Source organism: Nomascus leucogenys, chromosome 7b (assembly GCF_006542625.1).
Source record: "Nomascus leucogenys isolate Asia chromosome 7b, Asia_NLE_v1, whole genome shotgun sequence".
Lineage (NCBI taxonomy): Eukaryota > Metazoa > Chordata > Mammalia > Primates > Hylobatidae > Nomascus > Nomascus leucogenys.
Genome location: NC_044387.1, coordinates 12,068,357 through 12,086,487, shown reverse-complemented (window position 1 = coordinate 12,086,487; position 18,131 = coordinate 12,068,357). Strand labels below are relative to the sequence as shown.

Sequence of the window (18,131 nt, the reverse complement as noted above, 5' to 3'; positions counted from 1 at the left end):
AGCAGCCATTAAAACCCAGTCTCTAAACAAGCTGAACGTGAAGCCAGCCCTTCCAAACGCTCTCTCACTGAGCACGAAGGCGCGCATCCCAAAAAATGACCCCGTGTATGAACCCAGGTTTTTGTACCATCAACAAAGTAAAAATTTTCTTTATTACATCTTTAGCTTGGCCTTTGGTTTCTGTTTTTGGTGTAGGTTTTATTACATACACAGTGAAACAGTAAAGTACTATATGTGTATACTTATTGTAACATACACTTATAATTACACCAATATCCACATATTGGGGGTGCATGCTCAACAGGTTTTGTTCTGGTTTTTACTGATAGGGCTGTGTGATCCAAGGAAGTTTGGAGAGCAGTGCTGTAGTGATGGACAAAGGCCCAAGGCTTCCTAATGGCTGCTGCTATTCCTCTCTCCTCTGCAATCTCTCTGCCTCTCTGCCCTTCCCCAGACAAGACCCCCGGCTCAGTTCCAGGCTGCAGATCAGACAGAAAACAAAGTCAAGGACCCCCATCTCCCACACATACAGCCTACCTGCCAGTGAGTGCAGTCTCCACACCTGTCTCTCACTCACATGCCACCCAGCAGGTGGCAAAGAGGCCAGCCCACGCAGTCTGCACTTTGTCCCAGGCTCTGAGACAGGGAACTGAGTTGGAACCTCAGCGCTATCACCTCAGCTGGACCTGAGACAGGTGACTGGACCTCTCTGACTGTGTTTCTTGGGGAGAAAAGTCTAGGTGAACTGTCCTGTAGCTAAGGCTTTTGGACTAAATGGCTTTAAGAATTTAGAATTTTTCCGTTTTTTGTCTTTTTTTTTTTTTTTTTTTTTACTAAGTCTCACTCTGTCACCCAGACTGGAGTGCAGAGGAACAATCTCGGCTCACTGCAACCTCCGCCTCCCAGGTTCAAGTGATTCTCCTGCCTCAGCCTTCCTAGTAGCTGGGATTACAGGCATAAGCCACATGCCTGGCTAATTTTTGTATTTTTAGTAGAGACGGGGTTTCATCATGTTGGCCAGGCTGGTCTCGAACTCCTGACCTCAAGTGATCCACCCACCTCAGCCTCCCAAAGAGCTGGGATTATAGGCATGAGCCACCGTGCCCAGTCGAATTTTTCAGATTTTAGAAAGGATTATGCTGCTAGACACAGTGACACTCCTGGAAGGGTGGGGGCAGCACCCCAAAAGCAAACATATAGTACTTTCATAGGAAAACATACTGTTAGTCACCCTAAGTAAGAGTTTTAAAGGCCATAATTAGTATCACATCAATTCAGGTCAGATTTTGCAGCAGAAATTAGTCTGCTGCAGACTTAGGAAGAACCTTTGGGATTTCTGAGCATTCTGAATTCTAGAACAGCAAAGAAGGGGATGTGGGCCTGGACCATCTTCCAGAACTGTAGGGAGGCTGATGAGGAAGCAGACATCCAGTGTGGTTTATTTATATGTTTATTTTCAACTGTAATGGTATCCCTCCTCCCAACCTGAAATCCACTGAGAATGTGGCAGGAGCTGGCCGTGGGACCCAAAGTCTCACTTATCCCAAGACTGCCCCACCTCCCTCCTCTTCCAGGAAAGACGTCTTCCGGCTGGCCCCCCATCAGAGACATCCTTTCTCAGATAAGCTACGCAGCTATGTCGTCACTGAACTTGGCCACCTGCCTTGGAGTTTATTTCAGGAGCATCCCACCATCTCACCCAGATTCTATCGTCAGAGTCATTTTAACTCATGTTTGAGGGACACCTTACTGCTGCTATCCCCTCCACCCATGGATTTTATTATGTGCTGTGTGGTAGGCTGAAGAATAATCCCCCAAAGATGTTGACACCCTAACCCCCAGAGCCTGTGAACATGCTACCTTACATGGCAAAAGGGACTTTGCAGAAGTGACTGAGTTAAGGGTCCTGAAATAAGAGATTATCCTGGATAAACTGGGTGGGCCCATGTCATCACAAGCATCCTCGTAGGAGGAAGGCAGGAGGGAGAGAGCGAGAAGAGGGCAGCGTGACAAAGGAAGCAGAGAGAGGAAAGTGGAAGCTGCTATGCTGCTGCCCTTGCAGATGGCGAAAGGGGCCACAAGCCACAGATGCAGGTGGTTTCTAGGAGCTGGAAGAGGCAGGGAAATAATTCTCCCCCAGAGCCTCCAGAAGAAGAATGGCCCTGCCGACACCTTGATTTTAGCCCAGTGAAACACGTTCTGGACCTCTGACCTCCAAAACTGTAAGATAATTAATGTGTGCGCACGCGTTTTATTGGTTTTTCTTATTGTAAGTAATCTGTAATTTGTGTTTGTTTTGTTTTTGAGAGGGAGTCTCGCTCTGTGGCCCAGGCTGGAGTGCAGTGGTGCGATCTCGGCTCACTGCAACCTCTGCCTCCTGGGTTCAAGCGATTCTCCTGCCTCAGCCTCCAGAGTAGCTGGGGTTACAGGCGCGCACCACCACGCCTGGCTTTTTTTTTCCTTTTTTTTTTTTTTTTTTTGAGACGGAGTCTCACTCCGTCACCCAGGCTGGAGTGCAGTGCCGCGATCCTGGCTCACTGCAACCTCTGCCTCCCAGTAACTGGGACTACAGGCACATGCCACCATGCCCTGCTAATTTTGTATTCTTAGCAGAGACAGGGTTTCACCATATTGGTCAGGCTGGTCTTGAACTCCTGACCTCGTGTTCCGCCCACCTTGTCCTCCCAAAGTTCTGGGATTACAGGCGTGATCCACCGCACCCGGCCAAACGCCTGGCTAATTTTTTATATTTTTGGTAGAGACAGGGTTTCATCATGTTGGCCAGGCTGGTCTCAAACTCCTGACCTCAAGTGATCCACCTACCTCAGCCTCCCAAAGTGCTGGGATTACAGATGTGAGCCACCACACCCGGCCTAATTTGTGTTTTAAGTCACTAAGTTTCTGGTAATTTGATGCAGCAGCAAGCAGCTTGCAAATGCAAAACAGATATTTGAAGGGCTGAAGTCATTTGCCTACAATCACCTGACAAATGGTTCTTCCAACTGCCGCTGCCGCTGCTGTGCTGTGAAATCTGCAGAACTCTGGAGCCTGACCACCTAGACCTGACCTCCAGCTTTGCCACTGGCTAGCTTTGTGTCTGTGGGCAAGTTACACAACCTCTCCTTGCCTCAGCTTCCTCATCTATAAAATGGGGATGCAGCCATACCTGCCTCTGAGAGCGCAGGACGGAATAATGAGTGAACGCAGACAGCACTGAGAAGGTCTGGCACCGTGTGATGTCAGCTGCCATTGCTCTCCCACTTCCTCCTTCGGCCAGCCTGGGATTTCATGCTCCCAATAGCCTCTGGGACCCAGGTTCTGTTGCTGGGTATTTGCTCTCTTTAAATCTTCTGAGGTCATATTTTCATTCATTAGTTTCAGATCCAAACCCTTTAGAGCTGCAGCCACGAACTGCTCACTCAGGCGGCTGCCACCCACGGGCCAAGCTAAACTGGCAACCCGTTCACATATATATTCCTGCAATATTCACGCAGCCTGGGAGGGCTTTTGTTCTCTTATTTAATATAGATGGATAACCTTCCATCTTACCATAACTCGCTGGTTGGGGTCGGACTCGAGCGCTGTTCATCTGAACTGACCGCTCTGCTCCCACTCCAGCCGCCTGGGAATGACAACGGGAATGACAGCCGGCCCTCCTGCCTTTGGGGGTTGCCTGGGCTCTCTGAGCTTCTGGGCGGCTGCATTGTGGGGGGAGGCTGATCCACATCAGAGCAGGTCAGCAACCCACAGCCTGGCCCTTCTCCAGAGGGGATTAGAGAGAGAGCAGCCACTGGCCAGGCACTTCTGCCTGGTGAGCCTTTTGAAAAGGATCACATGCCCTCACAAGGGGTCAGGGGTCCACAGCTCTCCTTCCGTCTCCCCTTCAATCAACACAAACAAGCTGAGGCCACTCTAGCAGCTCCACATTTCTCCCCCTTCTCCTGGGCCAAGTTCCCAGGAATCTCTCAACCAGGAAAGAAAAATCATCCAATCATGTACATATCTGTCACTTGGGTGGGGGTGCAGAAATAAAGGGGAACAACAAAGAAATCCAAAGTCCCTCAGCGAGGGCTTACTCAATTCAGCCTTGTAATTAGGTCCTGTCCTTTAGTATATACCAGTCCTAATTTTGATGATCTCAGTTTTCTCTCAAATTGAGAACAATGGACCAACACTCAGCCTCTTTAGCTGGATTGTTGAGCCCCTCTACATGTGACCACCTTTCCAGCCAGCTAAAATCCCATTGGGCACTGAGCAGATAGATAGGTCCCCTGCAGATTCAGCCAACAGTCCTACCGCCCCATGGGAGCAGGCTGTCTAAGCCAGGATCCCTGTACCTGCTCTGTCCCTGTAAGCAAGAAGCCTGGCTCCAGCCAGGACACCCTAGATTTCTCATGCCAACTTGAATTTCATTCATGCAAACACATACTGAGTCAGGTAAGCCATCAACCCACCCTGGGTATATACCCAGCAAAGAGCGCACACGCGCCCCCAAAAACAAGAATGAATTTCACCGAAGAGGCTGGACATAACCCAATGCCTGTCCACAGGAGAATGAATAAATAGTGGTATATTTGGTGAACGCCTACGCAGCAGAGAAAAAACCAAAGGGCCACTACAGACAACCTGGATGATCTGACAGTACTGCGGGAAGGCAGCCAGACACCGAGGAGTCCATTCTGTACACTCCATGTGTGGGAGGCCCAAACAGGCAGCGGCACCACGCGACAGTGCCAAGGTGTGAGTGGTGACTACCGAGGGAGAGCAAGTGGCCAGGAGGGGGCCCCAGGGAGCTTCCTTGGGTGCAGGAACCATTGTGTGGCTTGATCTGGGCAGTTTACACAGAAGCCAGGGAGGTCAGAAGGCAGTGCAGAGGTGGAAACTAAGCTGGCCCTTGAAAGTCAGACAGGACCTGGGCATGTAGAGACTGCTCTGGAGGGAAAGGCAGGCAAAGGGAACTATATGAGCAAAGGCACGGACGTGGGGAGTTAAGGGGGCAGACAGAGGAAGGAGTGACAGGCCAAGTGCGGCTCAAGAAGAGGCCCAGTAAAGAGGGCCTGGGATGCCCAGTGCTGAGTTAAACTGTATCTTTCTGTCAGTGGGGAAGCCCCCAAAGGTTTCAGAAATCATGATGTGAGCCGATCAGAGCAAGGGTTGAAAATGACAAAGTCAGCCAACAGCAGTGTGTCCAAGGGGCCCAGAGAGCGGCTCCATCTCTCCAAGGCCGGGACTGGGGGTCGTATTTACCAAGCAATACCCAAGCCCTCACACTCGGCCCCTTTGTGAGAACCAAGCACATATTTTTTGATTAGTGGTCTGGGGCCCGAGTGAGGATCCTGTCCTTGAGAAGCAGCCGGAACCTTGACCTTCCTACACTGCGCAGGAGGCAAGGTTACAGTCTTTATGTTTTTAGTTTATTTTATTTTATTATTTGAGACAGAGTCTCGCTCTGTAGCTCAGGCTGGAGTACAATGGCATGATCTTGGCTCACTGTAAACTCGGCCTCCAGGGTTCACGTGATTCTCCTACCTCAGCCTCTGGAGCAGCTGGGATTACAGGCACGTACCACCATTTCTGGCTAATTTGTGTATTTTTAGTGGAGATGGGGTTTCCTCATCTTGGCCAGGCTGGTCTCGAATCCCTGACCTCAAGTGATCCTCCAACATCAGCCTCCCAAAGTGTGGGATTACAGGCATGAGCCACTGCACCTGGCCTATTTTAATTTCTTGGAAAGGCCTACATTCACCTGCTTCAGCAATCAAAAGGTACATGGGATCTCCAGCAAACAAGCAATCTCCCGTGACCAGCACCCCCTCCAGAGGCATCACAATCACCGACTTCCTGTGTCTGCCCAGAGACCCCCTGGGCATAGACAAGCAAAGACACTTTTGATTCTCTTGCCTTTTACACTGATGGCAGCTCCGAGACACATCGCCCAGACCTGCTTCTTCCCTCGGCAATCCACCTTGCTGATCAATCCGGCACAGTGCGTGCAGCGTCCATCTTATTTATTATGGTCACGCGGTATCCCATGTTTGGATGGGCCACGGTTTGTTCGTGGCTCCCTGCAAATGAACATTTAAGCTGCCTCCAATCTTTTGCTATTACAAATAAGGCAACAATGACTAACCTTGCAAATAAATCATTTTGCACGCATGTTAACACACCTGTAGGATAAATTCTGAGAGGTAGAGCTGCCAGTGAAAGTGCAGAAACATCTGTAATTTTGGAAAATATTGCCAGGGAGGCACAGTACACTTAAATTGTTCATCCAAGAAATGAGCCTCAATGTTGGGGGAAATATAGACAATATGTAGGTTTTTGTTTGTTTTCTGAGATGGAGTCTCGCTCTGTCTCCCAGGCTGAAGTGCAGTGATGGAATCTCAGCTCACTGCAACCTTCGCCTCCCAAGTTGAAGCGATTCTTCTGCCTCAGCCTCCCGAGTAACTGGGATTACAGGCACGTGTCACCACACTGGGCTAATTTTTGTATTTTTAGTAGAGATAAGGTTTCACCATGTTGGCCAGGCTGGTCTCGACCTCCCAACCTCAAGTTACCTGCCCACCTCGGCCTCCCAAAGTGCTGGGATTATAGGTGTGAGCCACCGCAGCCAGCCAATACATAGTTTAAAGTTGTCCAAGTGAAGAAACGGTAGAGAAAGCCTGTTTTCAACAAATGGAGCTCTGGGTAGGGAGATGGTGCTGAATCCACACCGACCCCAACTCACTTGGTGCTCTGGTCCACACGCTTGCATTTCCCAGCTGTCAGTAAAAGGCTAGGCCCACTTGGCCCCTTGACCCTTCTCAGGGCTCTGATGTCCTGGTCCCAGGGCAGGTGGAAGTGTGGATGGTGACCTGAGCCACTATGACAAGCAGCCATAATTGGTCTCCCCGGGTGCCCATACCAGAGGAGGAGCAGGCAGGCCAGGCGGGAGGGGGTGGGGGTGCAGAGCCCAAGAGGGCCAAGTGCTTCCAGTCTAGCCATTCCGAATGAGTGGTGAGCACCTCTTGTCACATCCCCTGCACAAGCTGCAGGGGACACCACAGCCATGCAAGACCACTCCCACTCCATGACATTCACTCAACTGGCTCTGCTCCTGGGTCCGTCACAGATCTGTTACGTAACTCCTGTGCCCAACAGCCATCACCACCTAAGCATCAAGCCAGGGAGTTGAGGAGATGGAGGCGGGTCTCTGGAAGGCACACCGAGTGTCAAGTCAGGACAGCCAAGCCTATGTAGAAGCAGGGCAGGCCTTTCTTCCACTTCCACAAATCTGGCCCAACTACTGCAAACTGGGAATAGAAGGAAAGGTCTTCTGCCCCCAGCCGAGTAGGGGATACCTCTTAGCAAACCAAAGGCAGTATTTGAGAGAAAGAACCCTTGTCAACCTCATCTCCCAGCCCAAGCCCTGCTCCTACTGACTGAGACGGCCAGGCACTCTAGTAAATCAAATCATACTTACATGCTCTGAGGTTACTGCTATTAAAATTATCTAACCTATGCATCCTGCATCTACTCAAAGCAAATATGTATTGTTTTGGAAAATCTAGATTTTCCCACATCCTATTTAAACTCCATTGACAAATATGTGTATAGATGCACTTCCTCCTCCTGGAGGTGAGGCTAGGACCCCGCATGTTCTGGGAAGGGGTCACGAGACCTCTGCTCCTTGAGTTACCTGCCTGTCTCATTCCTCTGTGTGTACTCGAGGTGGTCCCACTTGCTGCAAAGCCCTCCTGCACTTCACCTGCCAACCTCCACTGTCCACTGAGCCTCAACCCAACTGCCCTTGCTCCAGAGAGCACTGGCTCCTCAGCTCACCACCAGGCAGAGCCAACTGCTGCCTCCCGGAACCCCCATGGTTTTAACCTGAAGCTTTATTCACGTGCTTTCTGGGTCTAAGCGGCAATCCAACACACTGGGCTTCCCAGTGGGGCTGCAAGCTCTCCAAGGGCAGGTCTGTGTTGGGGGCAGCTACTCAGCAGGAAGGGCCCAGGACTCAAAACCAGAAAACCTGGGTGCTTCCTCCCCCGGTATCTTAGGCAATTCACCCCTCTGAGCCTCAGTCTCTCCATCTATAAAATAGATGAAATAATTTCAAGGTTTCAGGGCAGTTAAAAGTATTATATAAAACCATATATTTGAAATATAATTTGCGAAGCCCCACAAATTCCAATGAGAATATTAATATAATTCGCATATTAATATTAATTAATATCCTCACACATACCCTTCGCCAACATCTATCATTGTGCCTCGCAGGCACCCAAACTGATTGCTGATGGGACCCCAGATTCACTGCTCATTCTGGATGAAACAAAAACCACAGGCACTAGAGGTGGAGACCAGGAGGCTCTGCCAGTAGCTACAGCGGCGCCATGGGGTTAGTTATTTTCTCTCAGAGCTTTTCAGTAAATGATGACCCAGAGGGCTTTGGGGAACAGCCCTGCTGAGTGGAGTGGACGTTCTCAGCCACTTGCCAGCAGGACAGGCCCCCCTCTGGGTGCAGGGAGTCCACATTGGAGCAGGAGATAAATAAAGGTACCAAGCTCCACACACGTCCCTTGGAGTAGGGGGGCTGTCTGATCTGAAAATCCCTTTGAGGGTAACAGAGGCAGTAACTTCCGGAGGTCTCACTGCACCCCCTCTGTTGGGGAGGGGGACCATCTGGGACTGCCCATGACCCACAGGTAAAGGGTCTACGGATCCTGGCTTCCCAGAGAGGAGGCTGGAGTCTTCAGGAGATCACCAAGCATTTTAAGTTGGGAAAGAAGCAACAGGCACACGTGCTTCCACATTTCTCCTTCCATCTTCATGGTCATATGACCTGCCCTACCTCCAAACCACAACCTTGGGAGCCAAAGGCATTCTAATCGAGGACTTCACCAGAGCCTGTGAGGTGGGCAGAGAGGGTACGAATAGTGCCCCTTGTCTTGGCAGGAGTGAAGCTCAAAGAGGGCAAGTGGCTTGCCCAAGGTCACAGCTGGGTTTCCTGACTCAATCCAGTGCCCTGTTCACCACTCCTGCAACGGTGCCGTCCAGCTAAAAAAAGGCTGAAGACCTCATCTTTCCTGCAGCGAATTTGAAACAAAGCGCGAGAGCTGTTTTAGAACTTCTCTGATTCTTTTCTATCTATAGCTACCTTTCAAATGCTATGGGTAAATGTTTATAACCCGGTGTTAAGTAAACATGAGTGTGTTCATGCCTAGAAAGAACATCTGCCCAAACCTGAACCATGATTACTTCTTGATTTGGAAATTTGGGGTAATTTTTATACTTCTTGATTTGGAAATTTGGGGTAATTTTTATGCTTATCCCCAGTCTTTCCTGTGCTTCAAGTTTACTATAATCAACAAGTACGGCCGGGCGCGGTGGCTCACGCCTGTAATCCCAGCACTTTGGGAGGCCGAGGCGAGTAGATCAAGAGGTCAGAAGATCGAGACTATCCTGGCTAACACTGTGAAACCCCGTCTCTACTAAAAATACAAAAAATTAGCCGGGCGCCGTGGCAGGTGCCTGTAGTCCCAGCTACTCAGGAGGCTGAGGCAGGAGAATGGCGTGAACCCGGGAAGCGGAGCTTGCAGTGAGCCGAGATTGCGCCACTGCACTCAAGCCTGGGCGACAGAGCAAAACTCTGTCTCAAAAAAAAAAAAAAACAAACAACAACAAAAAAAAAAAACAAGTACTACTTCTAACCTCAGAGAAGCCTATTGTTTTTCAAAGGTACAAGACTGAGATCAACGTGGCAAACTTTTCACCAAATATGCACTTAGTGGGATGTGACTTTGTAAAACATGGTTGAGCTGGAAGTGACGCAGGTTCAGCACAAAGGCTTTCTGGGTGGATCTTCCCCCTGTGGTTTCCACCCCAGAGAAGGAAAAGGAGGTGTCCACCAAGCTTCCTGTCTCCCATCACAGGCCTAAGACCTCCCACACCAGCCAGCCAGACTCAAGGCTGTTTAGTGAGCACCACCGGCTCCTGGAATAACCAATCCTGTTCTAACCACCTCTAATATCTTTTTTTTTTTTTTTTTTTGAGATGGAGTCTCGCTGTCACCCAGGCTGGAGTGCAATGGCGTAGTCTCAGCTCACTGCAACCTCCGCCTCCCAGGTTCAAGCAATTCTCCTGCCTCAGCCTCCCAAGTAGCTGGGACTATAGGCACGTGCCACCACACCTGGCTGATTTTTGTTGTTTTTTTTTTGAGACGGAGTCTTGCTCTGTCACCCAGGCTGGAGTGCAGTGGCGCAATCTCGGCTCACTGCAAGCTCCGCCTCCCGGGTTCACGCCATTCTCCTGCCTCAGCCTCTCCGAGTAGCTGGGACTACAGGCGCCTGCCACCACACCCGGCAATTTTTTGTATTTTTAGTGAGACGGGGTTTCACCGTGGTCTCGATCTCCTGACCTCGGGATCTGCCCGCCTCGGCCTCCCAAAGTGCTGGGATTAGAAGCGTGAGCCACCGCGCCCGGCCTGATTTTTGTATTTTTTAGTAGAGACGGGATTTCACCACGTTGGCCAGGCTGGTCTCCAATTCCTGAGCTCAAGTGATCCGCCCACCTCGGCCTCCCAAAGTACTGGGATTACAGGCGTGAACCACCGCACCCAGCCATATCCGTCATTTTTCAAGAATAATTATAGCTTTATCCTGAGTGGCAGTGCCACGAACCCATCCAACCATTCATTTGTTTAGTCAAAAACCACTTCACTACCTACTATGTGCATTTCACCAGACACTGAGCCATGATTAACTTAAGACTGGAAAAGTCACCAACCAGAAGCCACGCACCATCCTTCTACACCACACCCGAGCATAGGGCTTCAGCGATGCTAAAACAGCAGCAAATAGACACGTGAACAAATGCTACCTGGGTGTCTGCCTAATTCCAACTGTCAGCCACCTCTGCATTTAGATTTATCCTCTCCAGTCCTGAGGACAAGCAGTTTGGGAATGAGTGCCCGGTAAGAATGCTGGCGGAGGCCGGGCACGGTGGCTCACGCCTGTAATCCCAACACTTTGGGAGGCCAAGGCGGGCAGATCACAAGGTCAGGAGTTCGAGACCAGCTTGGCTAACATGGTGAAACCCCATCTCTACTAAAAATACAAAAATTAGCCAGGCATGATGGTGGGTGCCTGTAATCCCCGCTACTTGGGAGGCTGAGGCACGAGAATCACCCAGGAGGCGGAGGTTGCAGTGAGCCAAGATCCTGCCACTACACTCCAGCCTGGGCAACAGAGGGAGACCCTGTCTCAAAAAAAAAAAAAGAATTCTGGCAGACTTAGACACACTGTTCGTACCTGCACCACATTAGTACCTGCTTTTCCACAGAGACGGAGGCGAAGGGGAGGGAATGATGAGAAAATCTACAACTTGGGTGACCCTTCAATTCTTCTCTCTGTGGCTGCCTCCCACTCTACCTCTTCCTGTTTCTGTCCTCTCTGAGGCTGAGAAGATGGCATTCAGCAAACATTTATTTCAGGTCTACTAAGTGCTGAGAATTAGTATCAAACAACTCCATAGACATGAACTCAGACCACTGCTTTGCATGTGCTCTTCCTTCTACCTGGAGCCCACTTCTTCCTCCATCTTAATACACATCACCTCACTAGACAAGCGCCCGCCCAGGCGACAATGGCCTAAGGTTCCCTAAGAGCCCCCAGGACAATCATAATTACTTGTGTGTCTGATTTCTCTCTCCCCAGCTCCTGAGGGTGGCTCCCCACAAACAGCCTGGCATACAGGCCTGCGATGCCTCCTTCTCAAATAAATGAATGGGCCTGTAAGGTCATAATAAAAGCATGTCCTGTGTGCCAGGTACCATGCTGAGCTCCATCAGACATTGCTCATGCCAGCCACGTGACGGCCACACTGTTATTACTCCCATCTTACAGATGAAGGAAAGTGTATCATTTGCCCCCTATTTTTAAACAGCAGGAATTAGAACCTGGTAAGCATCTTGCCCAAGGCCACAGGGCTAATAAGCGCACAGATTTAAACTGCATCTCCCAATTCTCTCTCTGGGTCACCAGGACTGCTCGGCGCATTACCTCCCTCTCTCCCTCCTCCTCCCGTGGTCCTAGTGACCATTTCCTTTTAAGATGGAGTCTTGTTCTATCACCCACCAGACTGGAGTGTAGTGGCACTATCTCAGCTCACTGTAACCTCCACCTCCCGGATTAAAGCAATTCTCCTGCCTTAGCCTCCCGAGTAGCTGGGACTACAGGCGTGTGCCATCATGCCTGGCTAATTTTTTTTAGTAGAGACAGGGTTTCACTGTGTTGGCCAGGCTGGTCTCAAACTCCTGACCTCAGGCGATCTGCCCACCTCAGCCTCCCAAAGCTGGGATTACAGGTGTGAGCCACCACGCCCAGCCTAAGACTCTGTCTTAAAAGAAAAAAAAAAAAGTTCCAGCTGACCAGGCATGGTGGTTCACACCTATAATCTCAATGCTTTAGAAGGCCAAGGTGGAAGGATCTCCTGGGCCCAGGAGGTAGAAGCTGCAGCAAGCTACGATAGCACCACTGCACTCCAACCTGGGCAACAGAGCAAGATTCCATCCCAAAAAACAAAAAAAGTGCCAGCTCAGAGGAGCCAGTTCCCGGCAGGCAAGGGGTCAGCAGTGGGGCAGACACCGTTACAACAGCGGGCTCCAGAACCTGCCTTGGGTCACACAGGGTCTTCAAGACCAGAAGCTGCTAGAAGACAACAAGAGAAAGGCAGCGGGGTCTAAAAGCAATGCCGGGGCTGTAGGAAAGCCAATGGGACAAAGCCCTGGTCTTCCAGAAGTTCTCTGCAGGAATGAAGGAGGGATGAGAAGGGATGGTAATACTGCCCCATAACACGTGGCTGAGCATGTCACATCCTTCCAGAAACTTTCAAGGCCTCCCTGTTGACTACATCAGGATCAAGTTCAAACTCCTTGGCGGGGCCTCCAAAGGTTTTCAGGACACAGACCCAACACAGCCACAGGCAGTTCAAGCCTCTGCGTCTGAGAGGTGAGGCAGCTCAGACCTCCACATCTGACCGGAGTTCCCTCTACCTGGAACGCCCTCCTTCTCTTTCATAGGTCGAGCACCTCTCGTCCTTCAGGGCCAAGACGACTTCCAGCACCCCAGGGTTATGGGGGAGGAGCCTGGGCTCTGAGGTCAGACCTACTGGTTCAAAATCAGCTGTTCCACCCTCTGCTGCCTCCCCTACAAAATGCAGACAGTGACAGCCCCCACCACATTGGGTGGTAGGAAGATTAAATACAGTAATTCAGGAAAGCGCTTTGAACTGTGCCTGGCACACAGTAAGTGCTCAATAAACGGACTGTTGTTCCTATTGTCCTCTGGGCCCCTTTAGGGCCCTCTGTTTCCACCACAAGTAGGGCACTGTCTTGCACATATTTGTTACACATTGGGCTCCCTCTGCCAGCCACCTTTTAGGGGACTGCCCCAGCACAGTGCAGGGCGGCATGGTCTTTGGTGAGTGCTCACTACCCGGCGCTGCAGGGCCTGGGGCAGACCCCACACAGAGCTCTCCCAGGGGCCCAGCTATTGGCCTCCCAGAACTCCCACACCAAATCCCCAGTCTAAAGGCCCAGAGCTGTGACTCGTTTTCAAAACAATAAAAAGCTGTACCCTGCCTTGCCGGGGCTGTTTCCACTCCAGGGAATTTACAGAGAAAAAATGAGCACAGCAGGGACTGGAAACAGCACTGAGCCCTTCTCAGGGTGAGGGACTGGGCAGGCCAGCCAGAGACCAGGAGCAAAACCTCTAAGACAGAGAGGGAGCAAATGGCCTCCGGACAGAAGCCCCTGCTCACAGAACTCGGCCAACAGGAAAGAACTAGGACAAGTGGCTCATTCACCCTTCTGCCTCGAAGCTCTTCTTTCTACTTGGTTGGAGAAATTCAGAAGGGGCTCCCTGAATAACCCACCACCACCGTGGGTGCAACAAATAAGACATCCCGAATCCCAACGACTGCACAAATGCTTCTGGGGGAATTCACAGCGCCTTCTCCACCCACATTAGCTATTGGAGCCTCGTATCCGAATTGGGGTCACTAATAATCAGTGTCCATCTTCCCAGCACTGGGAGCCCCTAGAAGGCAGGCACCAGGTCCTTACACAGCTGCTGTGCAAATTACACAGGAAAATACATGTGGAAAGCACATTGATCATCAGACCGCTATGCCCCAGCATAGTGCCTGGCACATAGCAGATGCTCAGTAAGTTGCAAGACAAGATCTGGCAGCAAGAGAGAGGTCCTGGTTCAAGGATGATTCCATCCAAGCTTGCCACGTATCATGGAGAATAGCGTCACGAATTCCCTCTGGGCCTCAGTTTATCGCATCTGCAAATAGGGACAACTGTTCCTTACACAGCTGCTGTGCAAATTACACAGGAAAATATATGTGGAAAGCACAAAAGCCTCAGATGAACATCAGTCATCCTTCAGGCTTCAGCTCAACCTTCTCCTTATGAGGGAGTCTTTCCTGCGGCCATGATCTCCCTCCCCGGGAACTGAACCTGCCTCTAACTCCTTCTACTCCTTTGTTTGGTATTTTTCACATCATTGTGATCACCTGTTTCCAAGTCTGATTCCCCCATGCTTGAGAGCTCCTTGATGGCTTGGGCATCAAATGTTTGTGTCCAGGTGGGCACACATACCTGGCTGCTGGGGCTCTCCCACCCCAGCGTCCCAGGTCCCAACTCTGATACGCACAGCACCCTAGGCAAGGTTCAGAGGTGCAGAGCCTAGGGGTCCTACCAAGGAAGCTGAATAGGTAGATGGAAAGGGACACTGTAGGCATAACCTGTCAACGAAGTCACACCTCTGAGACCTGCGCTGCCTCTGCAGGTGCAGGTAAGCTTGTTTGCCTGGCTGACTCTGCAGCGCAGGGCCTCCAGGGCACAGATTGCTGCTTCTTTCCTTACAAAAGCACCAGCAGTCAGATAAATAATACATGGCCTTCACCTCACCACAGGTATCAGGCATGCAAATACCTGCTTTGCCCCAAAATGCCCTGGAAAGGAGGGAGGAGTAAAACGTCTGGCCTTATACAACACCTCCAGAGGGGATATGTATTGGGAATCCATGCCCAACCCCCAGCCTAATTGCCTTGCCTTGGCCTGGAGCCACCCAGCACTGGAGGTAAGTGGATCCAAGCGAGGTACCAAGGGTGTGCCCAGGAGGAAATGTACAATCCACGGGAAGGATACAGACACCCAAAACCAGTCTCCACGGTACCTTTGGAGGCAAACATCTTTCGAGCCCCAGGTCCCAGTCGATCCCCTTCCAAACCTGCGGACCTGTGTGGCGGGCGTGTACACCCTCCACTCACGACGCAGCCCCGAAAGCCCCCCGCCGACCACCCTCCCAGGTCACTGCCACCCGCACAGGGCACGGACGCTTCCCCCACTCACTCGGCCGTGCCAGTAGCCAGCACACCCACCCGGGAGCACACAATCCCTCCTGCAAAGCGCCTTGGTCCATCCGCCTCCCTCTCCCGGGGGCCACCCCCTGCACAGGTCCGATTACACTCCAGGCGCTGCCCCCGCCACGTTGGCGTGGAAAGGGAGCGGGCACACCCACGGGCGATCTCGCGGGGCGGAGAGGAGGCACCGGTGGGGAGACGGATGCCCCCTCCCTCCGCGGCCGCGCCGGCCTCCGTAGTGCCCTCCCCGCCCGGGCGCCGGCGGCCGAAGCCGGGCGTCCCTCGCGCGGGCCTCTCCGAAACAAGCAGCCCCCCGCGCTCGGGAGTCGCAGCTCCCCCTTGGGGCTCCCGGGCGAAGCCGGCCAGGCGAGATACCTCAGGAGCCCATGGCGGTGGCGGCGTGTGCGGACGATGCGCGGAAGCCGGGCTCTGCGGACGGGGCGGGCGGGCGGCGCCGCAGCCCCGGAGTCTCCGCCGCCGCCGGAGCGTCCCGGGCCCAGTGGAGTGCAGCTGCGGCGCGCATGCGCTCTGGGCTCGCCGCCGGGGAGGGCGGGGCGGCGGACGCGGCTGAGATCACTGCCTGGGCCTTAAAGGGGCCGCGCCCCGAACCCCAGCCCGCCGCCCCGCGAGTTGGGGCGCGACCCGGGTTCTTTTGCCACTCACAAAACCAGCTACGACCGGTCCCCAACCCCGAGAGCTTTCTGGGCTGCGATCTCTGCCCCGACCCTCGCTGGTGCTTCACTTCTCTTAACCCTAATTTCCTCCATTTGAGCCTGTTTTGAAGATGAAACGAAATACAATGGCTATTTGTTGAGTGAAGGATGCGTGTGGAATTGTGGAATGAACGTGGACCGAGTGTTGTGTGCAATTAGGCCAGATGAAATTGCAAAGCACTGAAAGAGGCCTTTTTTTCCCACTCCACTTAGCAGCGATTCTTTCTTGCCCCATCTGGCTCTAGGCTGCCGAACTAGCAAAAGTCTTCAGATAGGGTTCAAGCCGCCTAGTCCATTTCTGTTCGCCGGTCCAGACATCACCTAGGTTAATTAAGTTCTGGCATTGATGTGCTCAAGATCCCCAAATGTATTTATGTCTCCAGACTCCTCCCCTGAACTGTCTACCCAACACCTCTTCCTTGGAGGTCCAGCAGGCATCTCAAAGTCAGCGTGTCTGAGCTGAGCCAACCCCACTTCCACACACACAAACCTGCTCCCTCTCAGCCTTGCCTCCATCAGCTGTTGACAATTCCATCCTTCCAGTCCCCAGGCCAGAACTCGGAGTCAGCTGTGAATGAATGCCCCCCTTCTGCCCGCTACCCAATAAGGCAGGCAGGAGATCCTGTTGGCTCTACCTGCAAAATAGATCTAGACTCTGATGTCTGCCACTCCTCCTCCAGTGCTATCACCCTGGTCCAGTATCTGCACAGGATTATTGCAAAGTTCTGCTAACCCATCTCCCTTGTTCCAACCTTGCCCTCTGATCCATTCTATCAATTCAGGGGTGAGGGAGATCCTTTTTTTTTTCTTTTTGAGACAAACTCTCGCACTTTGTCTCAAAGTTGCCCAGGCTGGAGTGCAGTGGCGCGATCTCGGCTCACTGCAAGCTCCGCCTCCCGGGTTCACGCCATTCTCCTGCCTCAGCCTCCCGAGTAGTTGGGACTAGAGGCGCCCGCCACCACGCCCGGCCAATTTTTTGTATTTTTAGTAGAGACGGGGTTTCACCGTGTTAGCCAGGATGGTCTGGGTCTCCTGACCTCGTGATCCGCCCGCCTCGGCCTCCCAAAGTGCTGGGATTACAGGCGTGAGCCACCGCGCCCAGCCCTGTCACTTCATTTCTATCATATTATATAGTTTGCCTATTTCCCTGTGTGTCTTCTTCTAGTAGAATATGAGATTTTTGGTTTTTGTGTTTTTTGTTTTTGAGACAGTCTCTGTCACCCAGGCTGGAGTGCAGTGGCTCACTGCAACCTCTGCCACTCAGGCTCAAGTGATCCTCCCACCTCAGCCTCCTGATTAGCTGGGATTATAGGCATGTGCCACCATACCTGGCTAATTTTTTTTTTTTTTTTTTTTTTTTGTAGAGATGGGGTTTTGCTATGTTGCCAGGGCTGGTCTGGAACTCCTGGGCTCAAAGCAATCGCCCGTCTTGACCGCTCAAAGTGCTGAGATTACGGGTGTGAGCCACTGTGCACCTGGGCGATAAATTCTGAGGAGAAAGATTTTCATCCTTTTTGGCTTTTTTTTGTTATTGTTGTTGTTGTTGTTTGAGATGGAGTCTCACTCTGTCACCCAAGGTGGAATGCAGTGGCGCAGTTTCGGCTCACTGCAGCCTCAACCTCCCAGGTTCAAGCGATTCTCTTGCCTGTGCCTCCCAAGTATCCTTTTTGTTTTCTGATGTAATCTCAGTACTTAGTACAGGGTCTGGCATAGAGAACATGCCCCCCAAAAGCAGGTATAACATGACCAGAGATCTGGTAATAGCAAAATCCTATAGAACAATTCCTCCCCAGCCCCAGGTAGGACATGCCTGGGTCTGTCCTAACAAGAGCAAGGCTTATCAATTGCATTGTAGTAACTTGTTTATGACTTCCCAGCTCTCCCTCCCTACACACTAACCCCTTCAGGAGGAAGTCTTTGTCCCAATTACCCACCATATCTGCAATGTGTAGTACAAAACACTTACAGACCAGACACAAGCTGACTTACACTTCCCCTCCA

General features: G+C 51.7%; 1 protein-coding gene across 8 annotated transcripts in view; it reads right to left on the bottom strand.

Annotated features, from left to right (window-relative positions):
* TMEM184B (transmembrane protein 184B) overlaps positions 1 to 15,941 on the bottom strand; it is a 53,039-nt gene extending 37,098 nt beyond the window's left edge. For 2 of the 8 annotated variants that reach the window (XM_030815558.1, XM_003264746.2), the window contains exon 1: positions 15,407 to 15,577. Coding sequence is in view for 4 of the 8 variants with exons in the window: in XM_030815553.1 (XP_030671413.1) it covers positions 15,436 to 15,476 (41 nt within the window). In the remaining 4 variants the exon portion in view is untranslated. Of the gene's footprint in view, positions 1 to 15,406; positions 15,578 to 15,792 lie in introns of those variants that run through there. The other 6 variants (XM_030815553.1, XM_030815554.1, XM_003264745.2 and 3 more) reach the window with 5 other exon arrangements.
* Between the last annotated feature and the right edge of the window lie 2,190 nt (positions 15,942 to 18,131).